Source organism: Mirounga angustirostris, unplaced genomic scaffold (assembly GCF_029215605.1).
Source record: "Mirounga angustirostris isolate CCGP_5_RB_7025 unplaced genomic scaffold, mMirAng1.0.hap1 SCAF_6, whole genome shotgun sequence".
In the NCBI taxonomy this organism is placed as follows: domain Eukaryota; kingdom Metazoa; phylum Chordata; class Mammalia; order Carnivora; family Phocidae; genus Mirounga; species Mirounga angustirostris.
Genome location: NW_026991714.1, coordinates 32,327,939 through 32,349,811, shown reverse-complemented (window position 1 = coordinate 32,349,811; position 21,873 = coordinate 32,327,939). Strand labels below are relative to the sequence as shown.

General features: G+C 38.7%; 1 protein-coding gene across 3 annotated transcripts in view; it reads left to right on the top strand.

Annotated features, from left to right (window-relative positions):
* Positions 1–8,220: 8,220 nt before the first annotated feature.
* The window catches only part of CRB1 (crumbs cell polarity complex component 1), a 152,581-nt gene continuing 138,928 nt past the window's right edge, over positions 8,221–21,873 (top strand). For all 3 annotated transcript variants that reach the window (XM_045876129.3, XM_045876130.3, XM_045876128.3), the window contains exon 1: positions 8,221–8,680. In XM_045876129.3, coding sequence (XP_045732085.1) covers positions 8,236–8,680 — 445 coding nt within the window. In that variant the 5' untranslated portion in view covers positions 8,221–8,235. The remainder of the gene's footprint in view (positions 8,681–21,873) is intronic.

Genomic DNA, 21,873 nt, shown 5'->3' with positions numbered 1-21,873 from the left:
GCAGACTATAAATTGGTCTGAAAATATCAATTACACTTCACATCCAGGAAAGTTTCTTGCTCTGGATCTAAGTCTCAAATGCAAGCTGAGAACAAAATTCTCAATGGTCACTTCCCTTGGAATTAAATTCCTCCAATTATAGTTTTAATTAGTCCTATAAGGTTTTGTGTGTGTGTTCATGTAAGTTTTGTTCTAAAGGTACTATTACTATGAAAATTATTTTACTGTTGACGGTTTGCCCAATATACTAGGTACAATATAATAGCATAGATCACAGATTTTTTCAATTAGGTGCACAAAACTGGAATAATTACAATCCTTACTTCAAGACATCATTGGTCTGTGCATAGTTTGCTTTTATTTCCTTAGTGGCTGTTTAGTTATTTTTTATTAAAGATTTATTTATTTATTTGAGAGAGCTAGCGAACAAGCACAAGCCGGGGGAGGGGCAGAGGAAGAGGGAGAGAGAGAATCTCAAGCAGACTCTGGCCTAGCGGGGAGCCCCGTGAGGCCAATCCCAGGTCCTCAAGATCATGACCTGAGCCTAAATCAAGAGTCCGACACCTAACCAACTGAGCCACTCAAGTGCCCCTGGTTGTTTTTAATACAGCGATAAATTGCAATTCATTTATATGTTTGAAAAATATAATTTTCTTTTTAAGAGGCAGTTGTCTTTGCTCATTTACTATAGTCAGCTGAAGTGTCAGTTAATAATGCCTAGGTCCATGGGCTGCATTTCTAAGACAGCCAGTTAGCATCTTGCCCATGGACACACCATAAACCCAGGAAGTAAACGTGCAAATGGTGCAAATGTCACCATTCACCCCGGAGGAGATCCAGTAAAAGAATGTGCTTCATAGATGGTTTTGTCCAGAACCAGTACTGAAAACATAATTCAAAGTGTATGTGTAAACAAAGTGAAGGGGGGCAGTGTGTGTGACCAGATTATAAATTTACCTGTTTTGTTTTAAAAATATTTTTATCAAATGTGTTCAGTAATACTTTAAAAGTCTCTAAGGGTTATAAAGGAAACAACAGTCCACTTTTTACCATCCCCATTCCTCCTTCTTACTCCTACTGTGCACTCCCCAGAAGCAACTATTTAAAACTCTCAGTCATTTCTTACGGTTTTTATTTGTAAACTTGTAAATAATAAGCTGAGTTTTTCCCTCGTTTTATTTAATTGATTTATCTATCTATTTATTTATTTAGAGCATGGGTGGGGGTGGGCAGAGGGAGAGGGAGAGACTCTTAAGCAGGCTCCATACCCAGGGTACAGCGGGAGGCAGGGCTCGATTTCACAACCCTGAGTTCATAACCTGAACCCAAATCAAGAGTCAGAAGCTTAACCGACTGAGCCACCCAGGCTCCCCTCCCTTGTTTTAGATACTAGCATAATCTATTGGAATCCTGCTACAGTAAAAGTAGATTTAATTTTCCTGCAGTTCTCAACCACACACACCCACAGCCCCCAGCACACATGCAACTCTACTGCTTTAGTTAAATCATAATTATCATTATTGTTATTTATAAAGAACAATGCAACCACATAGTATATTACGATTCATTTCCCTTTTTGCACAGCCTTTTCCCTAGAATTAATACTAGTAAGAGTTTAAAAACCTTGTTCTATTTCGTTTTCCTTTACCTCTCTATATGGTACTCTGCATTTTTCTTCTCTGAGCTCCACCTTCTTTTTTTGCCTTCAGCACTAGTGAATCTCTATGCTGATAGCATATCTGTAGTCCAGCGAGTAATTTTTGGTAAAATGTTTCTCTTCTTTCCTTTATTAGATCCCTGTGTGCTAGATTCCATGTCTCTCATTTTCTTGGTTATACTCTCACTTTCATAGAGCTTATCTTTTAGAATCTTCCTGAAAAGTGAGCATGAAAGCTGAAAATTTAAATTTCTGAATTTCTGCAAATATTTGTCTTCCCCGCCAACGTTTGATTGATAGTTTAGCTGGGCATAGAATTCTAATTTAGGAATTATTTTCTTTTAGGATTTTTAAGGCATTTTTCTAATATCCCCTAGCTTTCAATATTGCTGTGGAGAAGTCAAATGTTACTCTGATTTCTGACGCTTTGTAAATGAGTGGTTCCCTGTCCTGCTTCAGGGAAATGATGTGCTTTGCTGTGGATCTATTTTTTAGTTCTTTGTGTAGGGCACTTAGTAGAAGCTTTAAATCTATAAACTTGTTTGCTCTTAATTATAGGAACAATTTTTATATTTCTGTCATAATTTTAAGTTCCTTCTCCCTCCTCTCCTTGCCTACTTCACCCCCACCCCATTTCCTTTCTTCTCTTATTTTGAAATGCCTCCTTGACTGATTCTCTAGTCCCCTATTGTTTCTACCTCTCATTTCCAATCTCTTAGTATTTTTTTCTAGTGTCTGGTCGATTTTCCTTAACATTATCTTTCAATCACTTAACTGGATTTTTTATTTCTACCACTGTATTTTTCATTTTCTTTTTGTGTGTGTGTGTGTAGTTTTTTTTTATTATGTTCAATTAGCCAGCATATAGTACATCATTAGTTTTTGTTGTGTTCAACGATTCATTAGTTGCCTATAACATCCAGTGCTCATCACCACACGTGCCCTCCTTAATACCCACCACCTGGTTACCCCATCCCCCCACCCCCCTCCCTTCTGTAACCCTTGGTTTGTTTCCCAGAGTCCATAGTCTCTCATGGTTTGTCTCCCTCTCTGATTTCTTCCTATTCAGTTTTCCCTCACTTCTGCTATGATCCTCTGCGCTATTCCTTATGTTCCACATATGAGTGAAACCATATGATAATTGTCTTTCTCTGCTTGACAAATAAGTCAAGCAGAGAAAGACATCTACCACTGTATTTTTAATTTTAAAGCCTCTTTTGTTCTCTAGAAGTTTATTTTAATAAACACCTATACTTACTTCATTGCTGCACTATCCTTTCTTAACTCTCAATATATTAATGCTCAAATTTTCATAAATTGTTGTCCACTCCTTAAATTGTCTTTGTCTCTTCCAAGTTACTTAAAAAAAAATTTTTTTTGTGCATTTGGTGTTAGTGTTTTATCTTAGAGGTTTTCCTTCATGTGGTAATCTGATACAATCTGTTCATATTTAATAAAGAGGTACTATTGTTTCTTAAGCTTATTAATGGGTACAAGGGATGTTTATTTATCATTATTCTTTAGAGTATAATTGTAATATAATTTAAAGTATAATTAAAGGACAGTAATGCCATATATATATATATATATATATATATATATATATATGCCTGTGTTTGCTTAAAAGAGCTATTTGAAAGCACTTTTATTTCATGTTACAGAGCTTTCTAGCTTATTAAGATTTATTCTGCAGTGATTGGGCTGGCTCATTTCAATGGGTGACACCCAATATCAGCATCTGTAAATATTTTCTCTCGGGCTGGTTAAGAGAAGTAATTGTTTCCTGCTTGGGGAGTAAATCTGGCTGCTGGCATTTTTAGAACTGAATTGAAAATGAGGTTGGGGAGTGTCTCACAACTCTTTATGTAGACATTCACTTCATCCCCCTGTTATCAAATCAGATCCGGTCACTCCCACTAGTTGTGCTTGTGCCTTTGAATCCCCTTCATGCAAGAAGGGCCATCACATAGTTTCCTGGGGTAAAAATGGGATATGAGAATCTAACTGTGCTTTTGGTAAGTTTTCCAAACAACCTCTCCATTTTCAGCACCACTTGAGTACATGGAGCCTCTAATTCCTGAAATTTTGAGGGTTCTACTGCGTAAACTGTCTTGCTTCTAGGTTTCTCTCAGCTGGGGTTTTGCTTATTCTGGTAAGCTAAGTCTATTACAACTCACCCATCTGCAGCCTAGCTTCCCTCTATGTATGAGTGTATGTGTATGGGTATTTATTGCTGTCCCCTCAACCTCTCTTCTGGCTCTTGTGAATATGATAATTTCATCCCTTTTTGTCCTTTTTTTCTAGGGCTTTTTTTTTTTTTTTGCCTGATTTATTGAGGTATAATTTACATACAATAACATTAACCCAATTTCATTGGCAAACGCTTATGGGGTCAATAACTATTACCACAATCATGACACAGAATGTTTCCATAAAAACTCCTTCATGCCCCTTTACAGTTAATTCCCTTCACCCACCTCCATTTCCTGGTGACAACTGAACTGCTTTCCATCATTATAACTTTGCCTTCTCTAGAATGTCATAAAATTGAATCATACAGCCAACAGTCTTTGTGTCTGGTTTCTCTTACTTAACATAATACTTTAAAGATTCCTCCATGTTGTTCACCGGATCAGTAATTTGCCCATTTTATTCCTGAGTAGTAGCCCAGTGTGTGATATATTAAAATTTATTTCCCAGCTGATGAATATTTGGATTTTTTTCCAGTGTTGGGCATTATGAATAAAGCCACTATGAATTTTGAAAGCAAGTTTTTGTGTGGACATTATGTTTTCATTTTCTTGGGGGAAATATCTAGGTGTGGAATTGCTGAATAAGTGTATGTTTAAATTAATAAGACACTTGGAAACTGTTTTCCAAGGTGGGTGCGCCATTTTGCATTCCCACCACCCATGTATGAGATATATGACTGATATATGACTGATATAGCAGTACAACAACAGGAAAAGTAGTCTTTTAAGGTATGATGCATTACTAAAGATAAAAAGGATATTGTATGAATATATGAGGGTCAAACTAGCAGGACAATATAACCATTTTAAATTTCTATGAACATAAGAACATAGCTTCAGAATATAGAAGTGAAAATTGTCAGAACTAAAAGAAGAAATAGGAAATTCATATTCACTATAGGAGATTTCAATGCATCAATCTCAATGAAGAGAAATAGTAGGAAAAAACCCCAATGCTATAGAAGTTCTGAATAACACAGTTAACAATAATGTAATTGATTTTTATAGATTTTTTCCATAGGTCAAAGAAGAAATCACCATGAAAATTAGAAAATATTTTTATTTGAACGATATCAAAAATAAATTTATAAGACATGCAATAAAGCTGTGCTTACACAGAAATTTTTAGTCCTAAATTAATAAATTAGGAATACCTGAAAGAATAAATAGCAATTCAACCCAAAGCAAGTAGAATTAAGAAAATAAAAAGGCAAAACCAGAAATCTAGGATAGAAAACAAAGGTATTATAGGTAAACTATATAAAGTCAAAGGCCAATATTTGAAAACACTAATACAACTGGTAGCGTATAGGCAAGAATGATTAGTTGGAGAGAGAGAGAGAGAGGGCATGAAGGAGACTTCCATTTCTCCACTTCCTGTCAAACCCGGTATTGCCAATTTTGTCATTTGGCCATTCTAGTGGCCATTCTAGATATTGTTTCTAATTTCTGTTTCCCCAATGGTAAATGATGTTGAGCATTTTTTCAATATGCTTACGTGCTATCCTTTATGTCTTTCACAGAATTTTGGAAAGGAAGAGAATTAAACATTTAATGTGAATATCATCAGGTTTACATAAGAAACTACCCAATAAGTACCCTAACTTCTAAAAGAATGCAGTAAAAAGAAATGGACAAACCAGAGGTTCAAATCCTACCTCTCTTTGACACTATGCAAATGACTTAGTCCTTATAAAACTTAGCTTTCCATCTGGTAAAATGCTTTACACAAATATTATAAGAAATCCATTTTAAAAGTTGCATTGGAGAGGCCTTGGGTATAAACGCTAATTTCCTTTGCTGTCTGTCTTTCCACACAAATGCTTCATTTCATAGCTTAAATGATAATGCTTGATTATTAAAGGAAGGAAAAAACCATCACCATCATCACTAACAAAACAAAAATAAATGGAAAACCTAAATTCATAAATACCCTTACTGGTGAAGAGGGCAACTATAGTATTTAATTGAATTCTCTCAGTTTGGACACGAACTTTAAATGCTGAAAAGTTTGAACTTATTAAATATTTCTTCCTATTCCTCCCCATTTGCTGCCCCACACAGAGAATGCCAAAACTCTCATGCTTTAGTTCTTTCTTTTGCAAATACTATCCTTCCTTCACTTGCATTCACTGAAAAACACATCTCAAGGCCTTTTCTTCATTGAGACTCTTCCTGGTAACACTTTTCCTGGCCCCTGTGATTGCACAGCACCCTTCCATGTTTCTTTTTCTTTTTTTTTTTTTTTTTTAAGATTTTATTTATTTATTTATTTGAGACAGAGAGAATGAGAGAGACAGAGAGCACATGAGAGGGGGGAGGGTCAGAGGGAGAAGCAGGCTCCCTGCCGAGCAGGGAGCCCGATGCGGGACTCGATCCCGGGACTCCAGGATCATGACCTGAGCCGAAGGCAGTCGCTTAACCAACTGAGCCACCCAGGCGCCCCAACCCTTCCATGTTTCTGTTGTGACATTTCCCCTCTTCCTTCCGATGATAAGTATGTATTGAGCACCTGCAATGGGACAGGTGATGTAGACCCAGGACATATGGAGACACAGGTCTTTTTTCCTCCATTATAACATTCTAATGAAGAAAACAGAAAACAAACAAACATATACACAAAGAAATAACAGCATATATAAGATAGCAAATAAAACTTAGAAAAGGAGTTCAGAGAAAGCTCTCAGGAAGTGACACGAAGACATCACATCTGAAGATGTGATAGGAAAGCCAGCATCTGAGAGAAAAAAAAAAAAAAAGCTAAAGTATAAGGATGATTAGTTGAATTTTCTCATAGGGAGAAGAAAATGTTTGGTCTCTGATCAACCCTCCTGATAATATAGAAGCATATGTTAACTTTCTATGTGTAGGCACTAGAGGAAAATTGTTGGCTGCCAGGAAGACTCCACAGAAGATAATTATGAAAATCTTCTCACTCTTGTATGATGCACCAATTAGTCATTTATTTTCAGTATCTTCCCATCACCCTGTTGGTGGCCACACCGAGTTATGAGAACCACCTCTTTTTTTTACAGGAAGAGGGAAAAGATTTACCATGACATATTTCTCAAAGTTTATACACTGTTTTCTTCTGACAATAGTTGATTTATGTCTCATGTCCTAAGAGCAAACTCTCCATTTTGTACCTTTTTTTTTTTTATTACAAGCCTGTACTGTGGCCCGCTACTATGTTTGTGAGCAATACTGTGAGAAAGGAAATAAAAATAAGAGAATGATACAGTAGATGAATCCACCCGCAAGACAGTGTTTTGTGGGATAATACAATTGAGCTGAACAATCATAAAGCTTCTCCGTATACATGACTAAGAAAATAACAATGCTGCAATCATAATGTATATATATTTGGGGAAAACTTCCATACATACAAATATCCAAAGAGTTTGGCAAAAAATTAAAGAATTATTGTTTTTCTGTTCGTTATTATTCCAATTAGAATTTCAAAAATGTATCCGCTAGAACAGAGATGCTCTTAGAAAAACAAATTCCATAAACTTTACTACATCTATTTCCTTGCAGAGGGATTTAATTTGTCATCTGTAAGATGTACATAATAACACTGTGTTGCTGTGAGGATTAGAAATAATATATGTGAAATACCTGGCAAGCTTGGTACAAAGAGTAGAGCTTCAACAAACAGTTGGTATTTTATTTTGTTTTAATATTTTCATTTTTCTATGCTTTTTTTAAAGAACATAAATGGTAATTGTGATAAAGCAGTTATAAACCAAGTTATAACATTCACTTAAATATTAGTTTCAGTTAGACTATATTCAGAGACAATTTTGTTATCTCATTTCCCAGTATACTCCAAAATCCTCCATGAGAGAATGTGAATTTCAAAAATGTATGTCTATAGGACAATTTAACAGTTGCTTCAATTCACCCCATTGCTCAGTGGCACTTGGCCCTGAGAAAGGGAAGTGGAGAAGCAAAGAATCTCAAACCAGCTATTTTTGTTTCTTATTAGCAACTACATGAAAAGATTTGACAAATCATCATTAATGAAAAACCTCATCATTAGACATCATTTGATAAAGCGCATCAAAAGAATGCAACCAACTGTATTTCATTAATGAGTCTGAGATGGCATAGGAGCAGAAAGATCTTTAATTTTATCCTTAGCCATTTATTTGTAAACTTCATCTTCATATTTTTTATTTCCTTGTAGGTTCCTTTTGCAATAAAAATGACACCACATGCCTCTCAAATTCTTGCCAAAACAATTCTACATGCAATGATTATTCAGAAGACAACAACTGCCATTGTTCAGACGTGGCCATTAATTTGGACAAAGACTGTGACAACATGAGAGATCCATGCTTCTCCAATCCCTGTCAAAGAAATGCCACTTGCGTGAACACCCCTGGAGGAAGGAGCTTTCTCTGCAAATGTCCTCCTGGTTTTAGTGGGACAACCTGTGAAACCGCTGTTGTTTTCTGCGGCACAAACGCCTGCCAACATGGAGGTATCTGCCATCAGGACCCTGTTCACCCTGTCTGCATCTGCCCTGATGGATATGCTGGAAGGTTCTGTGAAAAGGATCTTGATGAGTGTGCTTCGAACCCTTGCCACAATGGGGCCATGTGCCAGGATGGAATCAATGGCTATTTCTGCTTCTGTGTCCCAGGATATCAAGGCAGGCACTGTGACCTGGAAGTGGATGAGTGTGTCTCAGATCCCTGTAAGAATGAAGCTACATGCCTCAATGAGATAGGAAGATACACTTGTATTTGTCCCCACGATTATTCTGGTAAGTGTTATCACATTTGAAGACCAGAGGATGTATTTAGCTTTCCGTTTTTTTAATATGACAGAAGCAGAGGTGACTCTTTAGGTCTCATCCAATTGCTTATGAAAATGGTCTTGGCAGGAATTAATCACTAGATAGAAAGCTTCCTAAACCACTAAATCCACAGAGCTTAAATGTTTGCCAACTGTCACTGTTGTTGTTTTAAATGGAGCCCTTATATTATTTAAATCTTAGATTCCGTCTAGAATTAGTGGGCTCTATGGGGCCTCACTTTCCAGGTCAGGGCCCTTCAAGTTTCCTCATGAGAAGATGCCTTTTGTCTTAGCTAAAGTGAGCCTGTGAACGCCCAATGCCTGCCACTGCAGCCTCCTGGGAAGGAGAGACATGGAATGGACAGACCTTAGTGGGTTCCAAAGTGCAAGCAACAGACTAATGATAGCAAGGCTGATGGAGCATGGTAAATAAGATAAACCACAATTTTATTAATAAAGAAGTCACTTTTGGGCGCCTGGGTGGCTCAGTTGGTTAAGCGACTGCCTTCGGCTCAGGTCATGATCCTGGAGTCCCGGGATCGAGTCCCGCATCGGGCTCCCTGCTCGGCGGGGGGTCTGCTTCTCCCTCTGACCTTCCTCCTTCTCATGCTCTCTGTCTCTCATTCTCTCTCTCTCAAATAAATAAATAAAATCTTTAAAAAAAAAAAAAGAAGTCACTTTTTAAAATAAAGAAGTCACTTTAATTTCTTGGAAATAGCAAATAGTAGTACCTCCTATCTATTCACCAAGTTTCTATTGACATGGTACTTTAGTACAGAGTAGCAAGTTGACCATTCATTCACTAAAAGGGTACATGCTATTTATTATCCTCGTGCTCAGTGTCTATGCTCCCCATCCTCCTGAATCGGTTACCCAGTTAGATCATTTCTTCATGGGGCCCATCTTTCTTGCACTGTTTTACTCTTCGGATTCTCTACAGTAAGGGGGCAACTCATGTATTCTTTGCTTTCTCACATTCATTCATTCATTCTAACCTGCTCACCACTTTCCTGTGCTTCCTGACTCACATCTATGTGACATTATTCACATTTTAATGCCACTTTTCCCTGATCTCTTGCCACTTTTGTAACCTCTTGTAGTATGTGGCTTTCAACTTACCTTCTGCTCTCAACCCTTTCACACTTACTTCTTTGTCTTGTCATTCTTTTCCCGAGTATGTTAAGCAACATAATTATTTGGAAAGTACCTCTCTTCAAAATTTATACCAGAACCCTCCAATATCATCTTGCTAATATTACACATTCTGGAAATATCTCTTTTATAAAATAGCTATATCCCTAGTTGTTCTGACATGAAATTTGCTCCCTTTCCCTCATTCCTCACCAATAACCAATCACCAACAACCAATCTTCAAAATCTATTTGGACAAGCAAGATGTCTTCCAAATTGAGCTCCTCCACTCTCTTACTGGTGCCTTGGCTCATGTCCTCATCATCTTGTGCATACTTACAATACAACCTCCTAAACCTCCAGCCTCTACCTTCTTCAAGTTGTTCTGAACAGTGCCTCTGAAATAATCCCTCTAAAATAGATCTGACTGTGCCATTCCTTCTGAAGAATCTTGAGAGCTTCCTACCACACAGAAAAATTTTAACTTCTCATTGAAAACCCCCTTACATATTAGTCATATCTCCACAACCCCTTCCACCAAAGTATTTCCTTTCCCTGAACTGTCTTCATTTTTTATTCAAGTGATTTGCCTCCCTCTGGGATGTCCTTCCTCAATTCAATTCTACTCTGTGAAGTTCTGTACTTTCAGTACTTTGTTCACCTCTCGCTTAACTCAAGAAGCATTTCGGATTTACTATCTGCCGAAATAATACTTCTAAGCTGCTATAGTAATTATTTATTACTTCCCTAGTGGTTTGCCCCTCCATTAAAGAACTCTGTCCTATTCTTCAGATATCTGTGTTTTTGTCTCCTCCCACTGAAGTATTAGTTCCTAAAGGATAGAAGTCATGTCTTGTATTTATTCTTTAATTCATCAATATTTTGGGGGTATTTATTGTATGTCATTCATTGTATTATGAAGAGGCACTATTCCCAAGGTGCCCAGCATAGTGAATAATGGGTGCTTAATAAACTGTTTCTGAATTGTTCTAATTGCCTAAATTCTTCCATATATTTCTGGGCACCCTTTGTGGTAATGAACCTGAGGTAAACAGATATTAGAGTTTACCTTCTCCATGTATACATTATGATGGTAGAATGATGTGTTAGGATGAAAATTATTTTATTGGTTGCCTTTAATTACCAATACTAAGCTAAAAGTTATAAGGAACAGTGAAGGGGCTTATGAAATAGTACTTATACATGAAAATCTCCTTATTTATATGCCCAATCATCATGTCCATTGTTTAAAATCATCATGTCCATTGCTCTCAACAGCAATTCAATTTCAGTTTTTAAAATTTTTGAGTAAAAATAAGAAATAAATTTTTGTGGGGCTGGTGTGGGATTGCTTTTGTTTATAATGGACACTTTATTTATTTATTTATATTTTACTTTTTTGTTTTTTTATTATGTTAATCACCATACATTACATCATTAGTTTTTGATGTAGTGTTCCATGATTCATTGTTTGCGTGTAACAACGGGTGTTCCATTCGATGCGTGCCCTCTTTAATACCCATCACCAGGCTAACCCATCCTCCTACCCTCCTCCCCTCTAGAACCCTCAGTGTGTTTCTCAGAGTCCATAATCTCTCATGGTTTGTCTCCCCCTCTGATTTCCCCCCCTTCATTCTTTCCCTCCTGCTATCTTCTTTTTTTTTTTAACATATATTGCATTATTTGTTTCAGAGGTACAGGTCTGTGATTCAACAGTCTTACACAATTCACAGCACTCACCATAGCACATACCCTCCCCAATGTCTATCACCCAGCCACCCCATCCCTCCCACCCCCCACCATAATGGACACATTTAACAACCACTATGGTTTATTAAGATAGTATCTTCTATTTCCTGCTGCTAGTACAATATTGTGAATGGTGACTAAAAGAAACAGACATGACATCAGAGAAATGTTTCAGCCATTTTTGCTAGTGTTCTGAAATAGTCTTCTAATTGCAAAACACAGCTTGAAAAATGATGTTTTACAATGCATGTGTTTTTATTTTTTTACATTTCAATGAACTGGATTATAATGAATCCTTTCAGTGGTATAAATTTAGGCAAAAAAGAGGTCAAGGGCATATCCCAAATGTAGTAAAGTACCTCCATAATAAGGTACTTTACTCTACAATGAATTAATTGATACTGTGGATATATCGTATCCCTGCTGGGCCGAATGAAAACCAATGTCTTTTTCTCACTATAACGTTAGCTCAAAGCCCACAGTGAGGACACTTCCCTTGCTCAAACCCTGGTATAATAGAGTTGTTCCCTATTTGACTATGTTCTTTTCTTGTTTTCTAAGAAATCAGCTAAATTTTATTTTTTAGCTCTGCTGACATAAATATAACTTGCTTACAGACAGAGTTTAAATGACACTCATCAGGCGGTAAGAATCATGTCCTGTTATTAGCTAGTTAGGCTTATTTGGACACAAAGGTGCAATTTTAGGCTTGATCACCAATCTCCACAAGTAAAATAGCCCACATTCTGGGAGCTCATCAGTGGTTCCCAGCCCTGACTAGACATTAGTCATTACCCAGAGAGATGTGAAACAGAGATGCTCAAATTCCACCTTCAGAGAGGCAAATTTAATTGACGATTCTAATGTGTAGCTAGGGCTGGGAGGCAGAAATCGGGTTTATGTGAACTTAATTTAGAAACTTTTCTTGCAATATCCCATCATCCGGACCCACAAGGAGGCTTGTTTACCACGGTGCCATCCCCTGGCTACCGTATTTGTGGCAATTAATGAGAAACCCAAAGAAAGTCTATAGGACCAAGGCCAATTAATGAGAAATCCAAAGAAGGTCTATAGGACCAAGGGAAAAGCCGGAGCTGGGAAGGGAAGAAAAAGACTATTAGTAATCAGCATGGATGCTTAGATACTCTGGCTCAACCTAGACCTCCCAATGAATCCTGGAAGCTATTACAATAACCTAGCTGCTGTGTGCTACATCCAAATTTAGAGGCTCATAAAGAACCTAGCTTACAGGAAAAAGCCTGTGCTCCTCAGAGCAGCAAAGTAAGAAAATGTAATAAATTTTAAAAGACAGAGAGGTAGGAGAGGAAAAAGAGCGGTAGCACATGGAGAGAGGGTTCACACTGCGGGAATCCTGCTCTGTGCACTCCGCTGGGCTTCCTAAATGGTGATTCATGAACTACAGAAATAGGCTCAGAGAGAGCCACTGAAGATGCTGGTGAGAATGTGCCAGGCATAAGCAAAAACTCCATTTTAAGCTGAAAATAAACAGCTGCAAACTTTTTTAATGAAAAGAATATTAGCCTTGAGCATGTGACTGCTTTGAGTTCAAGTTTATGCAATGCATCATTCTTTCACTGAGGTCTTTCTTAAAATTAGCAGATTGACGAATGAACGTTTTTCACACTAAGATGCCTGAAGTATGAGAAAAATGGGGCCACAAGAGGGCAGGAAAAGGGCAATCAGATGCATGATGAAGCAAAACACTATAGGAAAAGATCTTATTTCCGCCATTATAAAATAGGTCTTTGGTATAAAAACAATCTTGTGGAAAATAAGAAAAAAAAACCCACTTCATCAAATTTACTTATTGACTGTAAGATGCATCTTTATTTCAGAAATGAAAACATATGAAAAAAATTCATTTTATAGTCAAGAAAATGTGTTAGCATATGGATACTAGTTAGACTAGTTAGTGACTAGTTAGTTAGAAAGCCACTACAATACCAGGGGTAAGACATTAGGACCTGGCCTGGAAGACTGACTGTAGGGATGAAGGGGAAGGTAGGTGTAGGGCTCACTAAGAAGAAGACTCATTTGTCATTTATTAAAGCCAGAATATTCCCAAACTTAACTGTACCCAAGAAAAACTTGCAATCTCTAATATGCAAAATAAGAATGCATTAAAAGTTCAATTTCCATTTCCAACTTAATAAACTTATCTCTGTCAGTGGTTCTCAAAGTTTAGCATGCATCGGACTCACCCAGAGAGCTTATTAAAATACAATTTCTGATTTAGTAGATTTCTGGTGGGGTCTGTGAATTGATAACAAGTTCCCATAAGATACTGATGCTGATGCTGCTAGTGTGGGGACCACACTTCGAGAAACCACTGCTGTAGACAATTATGTGGATTTTCATGTGGCAACACAAAGTAGTGTGTGTGTGTGTGTGTGTAGTATTTATTGATAGTAACAGTTCTGGATAAATGATATGAATAAAAATAAGTATCTGTTGAATTCATTCAGTTGTTACTTTTGTCAAAACACAAACACACTCATGTATGTATATATACTGAGCTAGGCATTATCACAGGTTTTGTAACTATAAGAATAAAGAAAAGTGATGAAAAAGTCCTCTTACAATCTAGAGGGAAGAGACAGACATGTATAAAATAAGTAATAAATAAAATATATAGTAGCTTAAGTGGTAATAAATACAGTGGAGAAAAGCAAAAGTAAAACAAAAAGGGGGAATTAGGAATTTAAGTTGAATGAACAGGGAAGGGCTTACTTAGAAGGTGACACATGAATAAAGTTCTACAGAGGTAAGGAAGGGAATGAGGCAAATGTCTTGTGGAAAGCATTCCAGGCAGAGGAACAGCAGATGCAAAGGCCCTGAGGTCAACGGTACTAGAACGTTTGAGAAGCAGCAATGAAGATGATGTGACTGGAGTGGAGTGAACAAGGAGAAAGAGACATAATAGGACTATTGGGGTTTGTGCACCATTAAGGACTTTGCCTTTTGCTCTTAATAAGATGGGAAGTTGTTGGATAGTTTTGAGCAGAGGACTGAAATGATATGACTTACATTTTAAGAAAATCACTCTCCTTGTTACGTTGACGATATACTGAAGTGGGTGGTTAAGGTAGAACGAGGTGCCCAGTAATACAATAATCTAAGTCAATGTACTATTATTAAATGGGAAAAAGCAAAAGAAAAGTACCAAGTTTTAACAACAACACCTTTTTTCCTCCTTTACAATTTAAGATAAGAATTAACACAGAAGGATCATGGATCATGCAAACGAAATGTGAGCATACCTTTCCTGACCTGCTGTCTATTGCCCTCTGGTGGGAGGTCTAGATTATGCAGGACAGGTCTATCCTTAGAACTTAGTTCAGGAAGTGTGGTTTTCCTTACTAGTTTATATCAACCCCATTGTCATATGGTCTTTCACATGCACACCTGAAATTTATTCTATCTCTCTGCATTACATGGTTACTCATTTATAATTTCCTATCAGACCTTCTTCCTTTAAAATTTTTTATGTTGGGGCGCCTGGGTGGCTCAGTCGTTAAGCGTCTGCCTTCGGCTCAGGTCATGATCCCAGGGTCCTGGGATAGAGCCCAACATCGGGCTCCCTGCTCAGCGGGGAGCCTGCTTCTCCCTCTCCCTCTGCCCCTCCCCCTGCTTGTGCTCTCTTGCTCTCAAATAAATAAATAAATATTTAAAAAAAACAAAATGGGAGGCTAAAAATTCATCTCTCATCATCAGTTCTAAACCTCACTCAGGGGGTGCCTGGGTGGCTCAGTCGGTTAAGCATTTGCCTTCGGCTCAGGCCATGATCCCAGGGTCCTGGGATCGAGCCCCGCATCGGGCTCCCTGCTCGACGGGAGACCTGCTTCTCCCTCTCCCACTCCCCCTGCTTGTGTTCCCTCTCTCCCTGTGTCTCTCTCTATCAAATAAATAAAAATCTTAAAAAAAAAAAATTTTTTTATGTTCCTTTCTGTGCCTTCTCCAATAGTCCTCATCCATTCTGATGAATAAGACTAACAGGTATGATGTCACTAACTCTGATGCTGCCATTACAGTGGCATTTGTCAATAGCATAATTTGAATTTCAGTCAATGTGGAGATTTGAATCTAGGCTTAATGCTCCATCTTTTCTAAATATATTTTTGATCAACTACATCACTTTTCTAATATCATTTTTCTCTGACAGATCATCCAGATAATTTAATGGTCATGAACATAATTTGGGGAAATAAAAGTATTATATATTATAAAATCTAAGCTTATTTCATGAGAAAAATTGTTATTATCATTATGATTACCATCATTATGAAAGTTTTTTACTGATCCACTGATTTACTGATTACTGATTTATTGATTAAAGTTTTTCCATAAACTTAATACATAAGTTAATACAAAGTTAATATATAAACCATTTAATAAACTTAAATAAATTTATTGGGAATAATTATTAATAGTCCATATTTATATAAAGATATGCAGTATGTAAAACATGAGTTTAAAGAACATTTAAATATTGTTTCTATGAGCATCAACCAAAATACCTCACATTTCACTCACCATCTAATATATATGCCCATAGCAAATATCTTTCACACCCAAAAGGCAAGTAATGTATGCCAGCCAAAAAAGAATATATGAATTTCACAGGTTGTATCTTCATGTTCAAAGGAAAACGACTGTTTTTCTGTATGCTCTTAACTATGAAATTGATCATTTTTTTGTAGTGTCATATAAAAAAACTAAACCTTGTTCAGGCTTTTGCTCAGAACGGGAGTCCTGTGAAATACTTTTATGAAGAAATGAAGTTGCTGGCTTTGGCCAATGTTTGTTGAATGAGTAAACAAAATAACACATGTTATTCACTCAGCAATTATTTATGATATACTTGCATGGCACTGGACATTGTGCCAGACCGTGGAGACATAAGGATGACTACGACAAAATTTATGCCTGACAAATACTCACAGTTTATTCTGGGAGGAGGCGTGCAAACAAAACTCACAGTCTCTCTCTGAACAGAATGCTGAGGAAGCACAAAGAAAGGAGCCGATGACACTGCCTAGGGTCAGGAAGATCTTCATAGATCAAGTGGCCTATGAGCAGAGCAAAAACGCATTTCTTTCAGGATGTTGAACTGAAACTTATGTCCTCTGACATTTGTTAGTATTATTATTGTATGAGTAATAATGAGCTGAATAGCAAGGGGGGGAAGGGCTGTAGAGGTTTTAGAAAGAGGTGAATGTCAGGGTGCCTGGGTGGCTCAGTCAGCTAAGCATCTGCCTTCAGCTCAGGTCATGATCTCAGGGTCCTGGGATCAAGCCCCAAGTTGGGCTCTCTGTTCAGCAGGGAGTCTGCTTCTCCCTCTCCCTCTGCCTGCTGTTCCCCCTGCTTGTGCTTGCTCTCTGTCAAATAAAATCTTAAAAAAAAAAGGGGGGGGTGGATATCTCTTCTGTCATCTTTGCTTTGACACCTGGTTTGTGGTTTAGCTAGCAGATGTGAATGGCATGCTCCATTTTAAACTCTGAGTACTTCTCCTAGTGACTTCCTAGCTATCAGCAGGGTGTGTATGCAGGTCTGAGTGAGGAGGGGATGAGCTAAAAAATATGCAGTAATATGAAGCATGGGTGGAATGGGAAGACTGCGGAATTTGAAAGCAGAAGACAGGGCTTCCAGTCCCACCTTTGATGTGTTCTAGTGGTTTCTAGTGGTTTGACATTGATAAATAGTTCTAAGCTTCTGTGTCCTCATTCTAACATACATATGTAACTCTTAGGGTCATGGCGACAATGAAATGACTTGCTGAAAGTTTTTCTTTGAACTATAAGAAGCCACAAAAATGCTGGTTGTCACTAATTTAATATCTTCAAATATTGCTGCTAGCATTTAACAATATTTACCCATACTTTTTACAGGTATCCTTTTCTTATACTGAATTGCTTTCTTTTTTGAATATATTAGAAGCATACTCAGGGATAAATTAACTGAGGTCATAATCTCTGCGCTCTATTTATAAGTTTAAACTGGAAAATTATGATATGTGAAGGCAAGAATTTATTGTCTGAAGCTGCCATATCATAAAACAAAGGATTTAGGAATGTATTAGTATTATAACATTTCAAATACTCAGGAATAACAATTCTCCTAATGAACAAAAACACAAGAAAGATATTTGTTATGATTAAAACATTATAATTACGTGTGAAATGTATAACATTGGCATATTTAGCATAAAATGCAAATACTACAATTTTCCCATCATCTTCCCAAGAAACTCACAAAATTAAGCAAGATAGAAACCATTGATAAAAGTAGAGTGTTTTACAAACAACAGCATCTTGGAGACTTGGAAATGGGTTACTCCGAATTAAACTTCATATATATTTTACCAATTTTATATATTAAACATATACATACACATACATATTAAATAGAGGCAGTAGATTGAGGAAGTCATGCATGTTAATTAGGAATATAATATTTTAAAATCAAATAACGCCTTCATAAATGTTAACGATATTTATGATAGGAGTAAAGTGGGAGGAAGAGCATACAGACTTTGAGAAGAAGGAAGGAAGGGTGAGTTTGTTAGTGCTGGGAGAAGCAGTAGGGCGTAGGGAACTAGAATATTTAACATTTCCACAGACAACCGTACCCCTGAAAGTATCATTAGACTCAAGAAAGCACAAGAGTCCCCTCCCTTTTCTCTGCTCTCAGGGCTGACCAACAGGAGGAGCCAGTCTTCCTATCCCTAGAACTAGTTCTAGCCTCCATGATTTTTCTAGAAAGATGAGAATACTGCAATACTGTCAAGAACATTCTTCAACCCGCACCGACGGTAGGAGGAGAAGACGGGAGGGCAAATAATGAGGATTAAGAAAACCAGCACAACTCAAATTTTTTAAGATCGAAAGCTGAGGTTATTCCAGTCATGTCTCTCTGTGAAAGCAAATCCTGCAGAAACGAAAAGATTTCCATATCTATAATGGCAAAATAATAAAATCAGTTCATAAAACAGTACGTACTGCGCACGAGCGTGTCTTGCCATTAACAGTACCCAGAGACTGGGGAGCGTTCGAGGGTCGTGGAGACACAAGGCAACCCGCCCACTGCAGGCCCCCCCATACCCAAGGGCGCCTATTTCCCCAAAGGCGGGCGTGCGGGGACCTGACTGCCCGGCCGGGCGGGGCGCGCGGGCCTGGGGAGCCCTGGAGGCGGGCGTGGCGGCTGCGGTCCCCGGGCCCCGAGAGCTAACTGCGCATGCGGGACCCGCTCCGCGCTCCGGAGCAAGCGGGAATCCAGCCCATCCCAGTTCCTGTTCTGGGCCAGGACCGGTTCCGGGGAGGCCAGTCCCTATTCTGGGCTTTGGGGCAAGGGCAGGCATCTGGCCACGTTCAGGCCTGCGCCTACAGAAAGGACCCTGACATCCAGGAGCCAGTTATGTGAGGAACTCTGAAGCCTTGCTTCGTGGCACCTGGATGCCCTGGAATAAAAGACATCTGGGATCCGTTGTTCTTGGAGAGGCCTGGGTCCGTATCAGGCAGCACGTTCAGATGGGGACTGTCGCCAATTTGCGGCCACCGCCTCAGAGTGAGTCACAGGGTTGGGGCACCCCTGCACCCAAGAGGATATGCAGGTGGTTGGCGCCAGACCCTAGCTCCACAGTCCTGGAGGAGTACTAGCTGCTCAAGACTTGCTGAAGGGGTATGTACTGGGCTTGCCCAGGGTGCGGTTCAGGGAAGTCCGGGATCTGGAAGCCGCCCTGGGTCTGCAGAGGCCAGGTCACTGGAGGGGGCTCTTACAGGAAATAAGCATCTGCCTAATTCCAAGTCACAAACAACCTAATGTTGACTATTCCCCTTGAAGGCGGATCTGGGGAAATTTGACCGTCTTGCCAGGGCCAGGTGGGGCAGGCTTGCCTGGGGATCTTCCAGCTGGAGACACCAGGGAGTCCTAGTACCTGGAGAGGACTGGCTGCTGGGATCTTGGTGCCGGAGAGCTCACTGGACATACTGGTCTGGCACAGTTCTCAGGAGTAAGCAGGAATCTGGTCCAGCTCCAGTCCCTAAACCAGGCAAGGACCGGTTCAGGAGAGGCTGGGTCCCTATGGTGTTCTATGTGGGAAACCAGGCGTCTGCGCACGTCTAAGGCGCATCTTCACAAAGGGACCCTATCACCCCGAACCAGATATCTTGGGAATTCTGAAGCCTTGATGGGAGGGACCAGGGCGCCATGGAATGAGAGACATCTGGGATCCCTGGTTCCTGGAGAGGCCTGGGTCCCCATCAGGCAGCACGTCCAAATGGGCAGTGACTGTTGCCATCTTTGTAGCCATAGTATCAAATTGTATTGTGGGGGAGGGGCCCCCTCCACCCACGAGGCTATCCAGAGTGTGAGGCTGGGCCGTGGACCTCAGGCCTGAAGGGCTCCAGATGCCCAAGGCCTGGAGAGAAGACCATACTGCACATGCTGTGCAGTGCAGTTCCGGGTAGCCAGAGATTGCAGTAGGACCCCAGTCGAGAGATGCCAGTTCCCTGGAGTGGGAGTTTAGGGAACAAACATGGAATTCCATCCCTAACCTAGCTATAGGCACCTGTTCCCCTGAAGGCAATCTAATGGGAATATGACTGCCTTCCTTGGCTAGGTGGGTAGGCTGACATGGGGATCATCCAATGAGAGGCCAGGGAGCCCTGGCCCATGGGTAGAGAGAGGCCAGGTCACTGGAGTGGACTCTTGTGATAATAATAAAATATTAATAATACTAATAAAAATAATAATAAAATACAGTAAGCAAATGCTATAAAATAATATAAAATATAAACCAATTTTCATATTTCATCAGAATTAATCACTGATAGTTACCTTGATTTCATCTACATCAAGAGAGGAAAAATCTACAACTAATATATAACACAACACCAAGACACTATTGATTATGAAGTGCATCATAATTCTTAGATTTAAACCTATGACAGAGAAAAGAGCAGTCTTTAAATTGATAAAATTCAGTCATCTTTCAGAGATGAATCCTAGGCTTATAAAGTCTACTTTAAGTGACTATTTTGTAAAAGATATTTGTTACTTTTTGGTGTCCTTAGAAAAGGTATATCTAAATGCACAAGCTAGAAATCTTACTGGGTAAAAACTCAGATGGTCCCACTGAAAATAAAAAATCTGCCTTTAATCTTTCATAGTATCTTGCTAATCAATATTATGCCTGTTTTACACTATTAATCAGAGCATGAAGTCATCAGCCTCTTTACTCTAGGATGTTAAAAATATAGCTATGATATAGGGGAGGAAAAGGTAGTATAAATCTAGAGCTGTAATGGTAAGTGGTGCTAGAGTACCTCTTTGCAGTGATACTTGGTTCAGACTTGCACTGATAAGTGTTGTAATAGATACACCATGCATCATTCTTTAAAGAACCCAGGAATAGTGTATATAATTCTTATTTGAAAGGAAATATTATGCATAGAGGCCTGTTAGATATTAAATATATTGAGTGGACTCCGAAACTTAGGATGATAACTAAAAGCTAGAGTATAATTATTTCCAAAGCATGGGCTCTGCAGATAATGAGAAAGGTGTTTAGAGTGGTCTGTCAATGACATTGTGCATTCTCTCCCCACTGTAATGAGTGATGAGCACAACATCAGTGACAAGACCTGCTCCAAGCTGATAACATACGATGTGCACTATCTTATGGCACAGAATGTTAACATTGATCTGTAATTGCTGAAAGATGCATATTGAGGTGCAAAATCTCTAAATTCTGGTCAGAAGTTTAAGGCACAATCATTCAGAAACAATGTTTCGTTTTAAACACTTGCCAAAGCCATAAATTTACCTTTATGGCTTTTGTTTTAGAGTGGGCCCAGGCTCGCAGAAGCATGAGGACCTCCGTCCTGGCAGACCAGATTGCCTTCTGAGACAGATGATGGATTAATCCATAGCTATGACTGGATCATTCATTCAAAATTCACTGAGCATTTTCCTTTTTTTTTTTTTTTTGAGCATTTTTTATATTCAAGAATATGTGCTAAATGCTGTAGATCTCAGTGTTAAAAGACAAAAAATCACATTGATTGTTTTGTAGATAAAATGAACAAATAAATATTTGTGGTAAAATGTAATACATACTTTTATATTACAGGGGATTGTAAGAGAACTGTGGAGTGGAACCTAAGGCAGATATAAGTAGTTAAGTATAGTGTCCCGCATCATGTGATACTCAAACTCAGTTTTTCAGAACGAATTAGAATTAACTGGGGGGAAGTGGGAATG